This window comes from Podarcis raffonei, chromosome 16, assembly GCF_027172205.1.
Source record: "Podarcis raffonei isolate rPodRaf1 chromosome 16, rPodRaf1.pri, whole genome shotgun sequence".
Lineage (NCBI taxonomy): Eukaryota > Metazoa > Chordata > Lepidosauria > Squamata > Lacertidae > Podarcis > Podarcis raffonei.
Genome location: NC_070617.1, coordinates 27,778,390 through 27,789,020, shown reverse-complemented (window position 1 = coordinate 27,789,020; position 10,631 = coordinate 27,778,390). Strand labels below are relative to the sequence as shown.

At 46.3% G+C, this 10,631-nt stretch overlaps 1 protein-coding gene across 1 annotated transcript; it reads right to left on the bottom strand.

Annotated features, from left to right (window-relative positions):
- Positions 1-1,317: 1,317 nt before the first annotated feature.
- Positions 1,318-9,476, bottom strand: LOC128404298 (immunoglobulin lambda-1 light chain-like). The gene is made up of 3 exons (XM_053369789.1): positions 9,431-9,476; positions 7,149-7,520; positions 1,318-1,670 (listed from the first exon to the last, which is right to left on the bottom strand). The coding sequence occupies exons 1-3, from the start codon at positions 9,474-9,476 to the stop codon at positions 1,318-1,320; spliced, it is 771 nt and encodes a 256-aa protein (XP_053225764.1).
- Positions 9,477-10,631: the final 1,155 nt, after the last annotated feature.

Below are 10,631 nucleotides of genomic sequence, written 5' to 3'. Positions count from 1 at the left end.
ATATGTTCATAAATGTGCTAGGCAAACACATACATAAGTATATAAACCATGTGTCTGAAATACAGTGGTGCCTCGCAAGACGAAATTAATTCGTTCCGCAAGTTTTTTCTTCTTGCGAGTTTTTCGTCTTGCGAAGCACGGTTTCCCATAGGAATGCATTGAAAATCAATTAATGCGTTCCTATGGAGACCGCCTTCAGACCAGGTCCGGGGACAGTCTGTCCCCGGACCTCTTCTGAAGGCTGGTGGGGGGAGAAGGACTTTTCTCCCCACCGCCAGCCTTCAGAACAGCCTTCTGAAGGCTGGCAGTGGGAAGAAAAGCCCTTCTCCCGCCGCCAGCCTTCAGAGTTCCCCAGGGCTGCCTAGGCTGAGGATAGCAGCCTGCTGCCCGGCGCGAGGGGCGCTCTGAAGCAGAGCGCCCCTCGCGTGGGGCAGACATCTGCAGCTTGGGGAGCCGTGCAGGAGTTCCCTGCAGGGCTCTCCAAGCTGCGGATAGCAGCCTGCTGCCCCGCGCGAGGGGCGCTCTGCTTCAGAGCGCCCCTCGCGCGGGGCAGACATTCGCAGCTTGGGGAGCCCTGCAGGACTTCCCCGCAGGGCTCTCCAAGCTGCGGATAGGGGTAGCTGTTCTGAATGTTGGCGGAGGGGAGGAAAAACCCTCCTCCCACCGCAAGCCCCGGGAACAGAGGAGAAGCGCTGCGCTCCTTCTCCTCTGTTCCCGGACCTCCCACCGCAAGCCTTCAGGACAGGTCCGGGAACAGAGGAGAAGGCGCACTGCGCTTCCCCACTGTCCCCGGAGATTTCCCTATGGGCTTTCGTCTTGCGAAGCAAGCCCATAGGGAAATTCGTCTTGCGAAGCCACTAAAAATCGGAAAACCCTTTCGTCTTGCGGGGTTTTCGTTTAGCGAGGCATTCGTTTTGCGGGGCACCACTGTAGTTGTTGTTGTTGTTGTTTAGTCATTTAGTCGTGTCCGACTCTTCGTGACCCCATGGACCAGAGCACACCAGGCACCTCTGTCCTCCACTACCTCCCGCAGTTTGGTCAAACTCATGCTGGTAACCTCGAAAACACTATCCAACCATCTCGTCCTCTGTCGCCCCCTTCTCCTTGTGCCCTCCATCTTCCCCAGCATCAGTGTCTTCTCCAGGGAGTCTTCTCTTCTCATGAGGTGGCCAAAGTACTGGAGCCTCAGCTTCACGATCTGTCCTTCCAGTGAGCACTCAGGGCTGATTTCCTTAAGAATGGAATAGTACAGGAGAGCAATCCGGAAGCCATTTGGACTCTCCCAATGCCTTCAAATATTCCTCTAGATAGCTTCTGCTAAAAGGGTTTTTGCCTCACTTCCCCATCTGAATGAACAGCTGTGCAAGACACCCCTGGATGCAGCACACAGCAGTAATACGTAGCTTCATCTTCTGCCTGGGCTCCTGTGATGGTCAGGGACATTGTGTTTCCTGACTTGGACCCGGAGAAACGGGCTGGGATGCCAGACGGCCTGGAGCTGGTTTGGTAAAGTATCAGGCGTGGAACCTGCCCTCCTTTCTGCTGGAACCACTGCGGGTAGAGGCCATCCGTGATCGTCCCGCTACTGTGTCTGCAAGACAAGGTGATGGTCCCACCTTGAGGCACAGTCTCTGAGGATTTCAAGGGCTGCAGGTGCTGGGCACTGGAACCTGGAAGAGAATGAGGCAGGGGAGAACTTAGTAAACGGTGACGCCAAACATTTGCAAGCATTGCATTAGTGGAAGGAAGGGAAACTTCAGGACTGGGGGGTGAAGGTGGACCTCAAAGCCTCTCTTTCTTGCCTATGGAGCTCTTCCCAAGCCAGTCTTGATCCCCGTCCACCTCAAATACTTTTGCCTGGCTGGACTGTGTTCTAGGAGGTTTCCTCTTGCTTCACTGGATAAAGAGGGAACCTCTGGTCTTTGCTGTACAAAGCATTCAGAGTTCACATCCTCTTATGCCTCTGGCTTAACCTACCACGGCCATGTGGCCCCTGAAAGGTCCTGCAGAAGGCAATGTGGCCCTCAAGCTGAAAAGTGTGCCCCACCCATGCAGTAGACAACTCAAGGTTTCTATGGGGGGGATCTTTCTTCCTTGCATCAATGTCATGTCCCTCACCTATAGACTCAAGGATGAAAAGGAGAAGAATTGTTCGAAGCATCTTGGGGAGAAGCAGAGAGTCTTCCTGAAGCAAAATAGATTCTGATTGGAACCCTCTCAGAACTCTCTTAAACCCACAGGCGAGAAGGGAGCTTCCTCTTCATGCAAATGTCCTGCCCTTTAACTAATGTCCCTAGAACATAGCAGGGTAACATAGCTACCAGCGGGAAAGCAAACCAGCACCCACTTTCCTGGGCGTCAACAAACTCATTCATTCAAATTGGTTTGCAGGAAAGTTAGGTGATTATTTTCCCCCAATTATATTTTAGTAAATTTCAACATTTTTAACATTTACAATCGAATCACAAGTTTGTCTTTTCTCTTACTTTTATCAACTTCCCAACCCATTTTCCAAGGAGTTGTGGTTTCTCCCCTTCTGTCTTTTAAATCGTAACCACAGTATTATAATCTAATTACTTCTGTTGCTCTTAGCTCAAATCCTGCTCTCGGGTTCATCATACTATAATATTTCTTTAAGTACTTCGGAAAAGGCATCGATTCCTCCATAAAACATTCATCATTAGATTGTCTTAATTTTGCTGTTAATTTTGCCAGTTCTGCATAGCTTCCTGATTTGGAGGTTAGGTGATTTAAGCAAGTGTTATGCAGTATACTTCCCCATCAATTTCTTATCAAAAAGTCCAGTCTTGTGGGTGAAATGGGATAATAATAATAATAATAATAATAATAATAATAATAATAATTATTATTATTATTATTATTATTATTATTATTTATTATTTATATCCCGCCCATCTGGCTGGGTTTCCCCAGACACTCTGGGTGGCTTCCAACAGAATATTAAAATACAATAGCCTATTAAACATTAAAGCTTCCCTAAACAGGGCTGCCTTCAGATGTCTTCTAAAAAGTCTGGTAGTTGTTTTTCTCTTTGACATCTGGTGGGAGGGCGTTCCGCAGGGCAGGTGCCACTACCAAGAAGGCCCTCTGTCTGGTTCCCTGTAATCTCACTTCTCTCAATGAGGGAACCGCCAGAAGGCCCTCGGAGCTGGATCTCAGTGTCCGGGCTGAACGATGGGGGTGGAGACGCTCCTTCAGGTATACAGGAGAAGACCAGCCGATCCATTATAATCGCACAACCTGAATTTTCCCAGCATGTGATTCATCCCACCCCCAAAATAGTGACAGCCTGGGGGGGGGGGGCAGTTCCTTTGCTTCCGAGTAGGCATGTGAAAGACCTGAGTTGGATCACCAGCTGATTGGGCTCATTTGACAGCAAAACGTAGGGCAAGCGTATGTGTTTGTGTTTTCTAGTGTGTCTTTAATCAGAATTAGAAAGACCTTCTTGACTTTTAAAACAATTCCATCACAGAGAAGCTTTTGAGGAGTAAATGCATACAATAGAAAAGGATGGCAATGGACTATCCTGCAATTTGCAGGAAAACGCAGAAGTGGGGCTGTTCGAGGCAAGACCCTGTTACAGCACAGATAGTTGAGTGGAACGCCTGTGTCTGATGTATCCTAAGCAAATATGTATGGGACAACATTGCCACCTACTGGCTACATGGTGCCACTGCCACTTAAGCAAATATGTATGAGACAACATTGCCACCTACTGGCTACTGCCACTAGTGGCTAGTGCCACTGCCACTACGTTTATTATTTTTATTATTTGTTGTTTAGTCGTTTACTCATGTCCAGCTCTTGGTGACGCCATGGACAAGAGCACGCCAGGCACTCCTATCTTCCACCACCTCTTGCAGTTTGGTCAAATTATTATTATTATTATTATTATTATTATTATTATTATTATTATTATTAATACCCTGCCCATCTGGATGGGTTTTCTCAGCCACTCTGAGCAGCTTACAGCATATGTAAAACATAGAAAAACATCAACTATTAATATGTATATTTATGTATGTATGTATTTCTATTTATTTATTTGCTTGCTTGCTTGCTTACTTACTTATTCATTTATTTATTTATTACCATCCCTTCAACATTTCTACAGCAGCAGAGGCTTAAGAAATGTCACATGCTTGCCTGTCGGAGTAGATTTTTTGGTATTTGGTTATGGGGAAACCACAAGACGGGGGCTGAAAAAGTTCAAGATGCGCTATGTTAAAAGGGAAACCACACTGTATCTGCACAGGATATCACACTACAGGTGTTCAGGACAAATATGCAGGTGTAGAAGGGGTGTCCCAAGGGATTTCAGAACCGAGAGTGCAGTGAAATGTAAATGGACCGCCTAGCTATCCATGCGCACAGAGGTTTGTGCATGTGAATCGCCAACTACAGCGTTGGGGACACAAAGTTCTAATATTGTGCCATGATTTCAGAGTGGCCACCTGGTGGGGAGTCAGTGCACCAAGGATCAAAATATGACATTGAGCAGGGGTCAGCAAACTTTTTCAGCAGGGGGCCAGTCCACTGTCCCTCAGACCTTGTGGGGGGCCGGAGTATTTGGGGGGGGGGGATGAACGAATTCCTATGCCCCAGAAATAAGCCAGAGATGCATTTGAAATAAAAGCACACATTCTGTTCATGTAAAAACACCAGGCAGGCCCCACAAATAACCCAGAGATGCATTTTAAATGAAAGGACACATTCTACTCATGTAAAAACACACTGATTCCCAGACCGTCCGCAGGCAGGATTGAGAAGGCGATTGGGCCGGATTCGGCCCCCGGGCCTTACTTTGCCTACCCATGACATTGAGCAATACAAAAAAAGCAGTGCAGAAGCCTTTGGTGTTCTGAGTAGTTATCAGTGTTTGTTTGTTTGTTTGTTTGTTTGTTTGTTTGTTTTAGCTGGAGAGCAGTTTTGGCACATCTCCGGGGGGAGACATTGTGGGCTGGCACTCCCCCCACCTGCTGCTTGCCATTACGTACTTCTGAGAAGAGGGACGCGGGTGGCACTGTGGGTTAAACCACAGAGCCCAGGACTTGCCAATCAGAAGGTCGGCGGTTCGAATCCCCGCGATGGGGTGAGCTCCCGTTGCTCGGTCCCTGCTCCTGCCAACCTAGTGTAGCACCCTGCTTGTGGTTAACGCTTAGCTGGAATGAAATATTCAACGCAGCAATAGAGAAATTAAAATAATAATTTATTTGTCAGACAAATAAATGATAGGCACAGTGGTATATGGTTACCAAAGCTCTGCCTGCCCTCCAGCCCTGATGGCCAGCACTTATATTTCCTCAACCCAGCCCCCTTGCTACTCCTTTGGCTGCCTCTGTCCAATCAGCCTGGTTGAAATTCCTATTGGCTCTTTGCTAAAACCAATCATAAAAGATACACCCATTTCCTATTACCTTTTATGGGAGACAAAGAGCTATATTTCCCTTTATCCATAAATGGCAGACAAGTAGCCATATATCTTACATTTGCCTCGACAAGACACCTTAATTACCAGATCACCTTTTGCCCCTGTTGCCCCTGGGTTCCAAAACAAATGGCTAAAACAGATGGCTCATGGTATTAAGTTCTATCTAAACAGAGATCTTACTATTTACCAACTCTTAATTAGTGTTTTTGCAGCTTGATTGTATTCTGTAATATGTAGGGTCAATGTAACCTTTGCTCCCAACCTTTGCTTCCCTTTTACAACTTTGAGAAACCTGTCTCCTGCTACTGCTATAAATCAGGGGGGCCCTTGTTCAGAAGGATAAACACTGCCAAAGTACTTAGCCAGCTGGTTTTCTGCCTGGCATGAAACATTTGCAAATCTTTAAGCTCATTTTAAAATGCAGGCCTTGATCTGATGCCTCACTAGCAGTTTGAAAGCATGAAGTGCAAGTAGATAAATAGGTACCACTCCGGCGGGAAGGTAAATGGCTTTTCTGTGTGCTGCTCAGGTTCGCCAGAAGCGGCTTAGTCATGCTGGCCACATGACCCGGAAGCTGTATGCCGGCTCCCTCGGCCAATAAAGCGAGATGAGCGCCGCAACCCCAGAGTTGGCCACGACTGGTCCTAATGGTCAGGGGTCCCTTTACCTTTACTTCTGAGAAGTCCAAAATGAACATTTCAAGTCAAAACAGAAGCTGCCCAGTGAATACATGTCTACACTTTATATCTATGACTCTACCTAGCTCCTAGCCACTCCTAGCCATGATTGGTCAAGCTATGGGGCAGGGACAATTCATATTTCCTTTTCTTCAATCCATCACCCATGTAGCAGCAATGGCAGACCCCCCAACATTTCTCCAATGAAAATAGGGACGTCCCATTCCATCATGATAATTTTTACTATTTATAACCTACACATCTTACTGGGTTGTCCCAGCCACTCTGGGCAGCTTCCCACATACATAAAAACATAGTGAAACATTATGACACACAAACCACGTGACAAGGATAACTGTGATTTTAAAGATGAATGGGAACCTTTTACAAAATATTTGAAGAAGCAACAAAATGAACTGGACTCTTTGGCAGGTTTTGAATTCACAAACTCTTTATTGTAATACAGTGGTACCCCGCTAGACGAATGCCTCGCTAAACGAAAAACGCGCAAGACGAAAGGGTTTTCCGATTTTTTTGCCGCTTCGCAAGACGAATTTTTCTATGGGGTTGTCTCGCAAGACGAAAATTTTTTCGGGTTCTTGCGATTTTTTTGCCTTTTCTGAAAGCCGCTAAGCCGCTTATCTGCTAATTGCCGCTTATCTGCTAATCCGCTAAGCCGTTAATAGCCGCTAAGCCGCTTATCTGCCAATTACCGCTTATCCGCTAATCCGCTAATAGCGGTGCTCCGCAAGACGGAAAAAACCTGCAAGACGAAGACACTCGCAGAACGAATTAATTTCGTCTTGCGGGGCACCACTGTATATAGATAGATAATTTTAGGATCTTTGCAATTTTACAACATGCAGACAGAAAGATGTGTTGAGAAACCAGAGAAAGGTGCAATCAGATTACAAGCAAAAACACAAAGCTTTTCATAAGCTGGGGTGGGAGGGTGGGAACACCTTTAAAATATTTCCCATTACTGCAACTGTAAGTCAGCAAGCCTTAATCGAAAGTACAAAATCCGTCCTCGGGAAGTTCTTCTCCCACTCCTGTGTACGGTTGTATCGCAAACATGGTAGGCTGTTCAGGGGTGTCGTACGACAAGCAATAATACACAGCCTCATCTTCTGCTTGGAGGTTGGAGATGGTTAAGGTGGCAGAATTGGATGACTCGTCGAAGGAACCGGAGAATCGCTCTGGGATTCCGGAGGATCTACTGCTGAAGCCGAATATCAGTGGCTTGGGGGAACTGCCAGGCTTCTGCTGATACCAGGAGACAGCGTAGCTCGCAATGTTTCCACTGCTCCTGGTGCAAGAGATGTTGATGGTTTCTCCAGGGGATGCTGATAACAGCAGTGGCTGAGTCAACACAAACTGGGCGGAAACTCCTGAAAGAAAGCATAGGCACCATGCAGGTTTTCACTTCAAGCAAAGACAAAGGGGTAGAAAGCCAAGGGGGAAGAAGAAGGCCTTGATCAGGGTTTCCCAAACTTGGGTCTCCTGCTGGACTACAGTTCCCATCATCCCTGACCACTGGTCCTGCAAGCTAGGGATGATGGGAGTTGTTATGTACTAAGTTGAACAGGATCCAAAAGGCAGCAGTCTGATTGGTCCTAGAACAATAGGATCCAAAATGCAGCAGTCTGATTGGTCCTAGAACAATGCAGCAGAATGATTGGTCCGCAGGAGCCACCCAATCCAGCTCCAGGTGGAAGTGAATCCGCAACCTGATTGGCCCACGGGAGAATCCCGGAATTAGCCAATCACGTGCGGCCCATTGTGTAAATAATGTATATAAAGCAGATATTTTGGAGGAACCTTCATTCCTCACTACTATGAGCTGAATAAAGAGCATGAAATCCACTCTTGACTCCGAGTATATTTCAGGAGTTGTAGTCCAAAAACAGCTGGAGACCCATGTGTGGGAAACACTGGTCTAGATAATGGATGGGGAATCTTGTGGCCCTCTAGATCAGCCTTTCTCAACCTTGGGTCTCCAGATGTTGTTGAACTACAACTCCCATCACTCCTAGCTAGCAAGGCCAGAGCTCAGGGATGATGGGAGTTGTAGTCCAACGACATCTGGGGACCCACAGGTTGAGAACCACTGCTCTAGATGTTGCTGGACTCTCATCAGTATGGTCAGTGGTCAGAAATGATGGGCTAGGCACTCTAGGACCTAGAACAGGGATAGGGAACTGGTGGCTATCCAGAAGCTGCTGGACTACAACTCCCATCATCCCTTGTTATTGACCATGCGGGCTGGGGCTTAGGGGAGCTGGAGTCTAGCAACATCTGGAGTGCCACAGGTTCCCCGCCACTGCTCTAGGACCTAGCCCAGTGTTTCCCAAATTTTGGTTTCCATATGTTTTTGGACTACAACCCCCATCACCACTAGCTAGCAAGAGCAGTCAGAGGTGATGGGAAGTCTATTTTTTTAAAATTTAATTTTATTGGAATTTTATTTACAACATACAGTGGTACCTCAGGTTAAGTACTTAATTCGTTCTGGATGTCTGTTCTTAACCTGAAACTGTTCTTAACCTGAAGCACCACTTAAGCTAATGGGGCCTCCCGCTGCTGCCGTGCCGCCGAAGCACAATTTCTGTTCTCATCCTGAAGCAAAGTTCTTAACCTGAAGCACTATTTCTGGGTTAACGGAGTCTGTAACCTGAAGCGTATGTAACCTGAAGCGTATGTAACCCAAGGTACCACTGTAACACAAACCCCCCACCCCCCAATACACAAATCCACCCTCATTAAACGTGAGCATAACATACAGAAATACAAACAACCAAATAAAAGACTTCCTTTATCCTGTATCTGGCCTCCTTATTTACTCCTTATAAACTGTTCCCTTTATGAATAGTTATTAAGAATTTTTTAATTATAACTTAAATATCCACAAAGCCTCCTGCAGACATTAATCAAAACAAGTCCAGGTATGTATTTTAGGACACTGTTTTGTGAAGTATTCTCTGCATTTCCCCCATGCTTTTTGAAACTTTGTCTAGTGTGGTCTCTAATTGCCTCTGTTAATCTAGCCAGTTCAATATACTCTAACAGTTTGTCTTGCCATTCCTTTGTTGTTGGCACAGTTTCTTTATTCCAGCTTTTAGCAATTAGGATCCTTGCCGCTCCTGTGGCATAGAGGAATATTTTCTTATGGGAATTCTAGTCCAAAAGTAGCTGGAGACCCAATTTTGGGAAACACTGGCCTAGGGGGAAAGCCTGCTCCCTGGGAGATAGAAAGGATATATACAGAAAAAGATTACATTAGGAAATCGGTTTCCTTTACCTGTGCAGCGAGTGAAGAGGATCAGAAGGAAAAGAGCCCAGGCCATGATTGGGAAAAGGGGAGAAAACTGGCTTCTTGAGATAAAGGCTTCTCTGAGAACAAAGTTCTCCTCTTCGCACTTAAGACAGCAAAGAGGAAAATTCAAATGCATGCAAATAGGCTTCCTATTCTTCGGCTGTTGTTTAAGCATCATTGCTCACTTGTGGGCTTAAACCAAGAGCTTTCCTGATTTCAACTCAGGCAGAAATATTCACAATTTTGTGTTCTTCTAATGAGGGTTAAAGAGGAGAGTGCAAAATATGGTTTGAAGCTCAACATCAAAAAAACGAAGATCATGGCCACTGGTCCTATCACCTCCTGGCAAATAGAAGGGGAAGAAATGGAGGCAGTGAGAGATTTTACTTTCTTGGGCTCCATGATCACTGCAGATGGTGACAGCAGCCACGAAATTAAAAGATGCCTGCTTTTTGGGAGAAAAGCAATGACAAACCTAGACAGCATCTTAAAAAGCAGAGACATCACCCTGCCAACAAAGGTGCCTATAGTTAAAGCTGTGGTTTTCCCAGTAGTGATGTATGGAAGTGAGAGCTGGACCATAAAGGAGGCTGATCGCCGAAGAAATGATGCTTTTGAATTATGGTGCTGGAGGAGACTCTTGAGAGTCCCATGGACTGCAAGAAGATCAAACCTATCCATTCTTAAGGATATCAGCCCTGAGTGCTCACTGGAAGAACAGATCCTGAAGCTGAGACTCCAATACTTTGGCCACCTCATGAGAAGAGAAGACTCCCTGGAAAAGACCCCGATGTTGGGAAAGATGGAGGGCACAAGGAGAAGGGGACGACAGAGGGTGAGATGGTTGGACAGTGTTCTTGAAGCTACCAGCATGACTCTGACCAAACTGCAGGAGGCAGTGGAAGACAGAAGTGCCTGGCGTGCTCTGGTCCAGGGGGTTACGAAGAGTTGGACATGACTAAACAACAACAACAATTGCTCTTTGGTTTCTAATGAAACTTTTCAAGCATGGAGTAGTGGGGACAAAGGCAAAAACATTTATAAAAGTATGCTATCCTCTTGCAAAGGATGGTGTAGAAGAGCTACATTTTTTATAATAAATCCGCTCTACTTCCCAGTGGGGAGGAGTTGCGGTGGACCGCATGGCCACCCACTCCCCACCGGGGGTGGGGGACTTTGTCCCCCG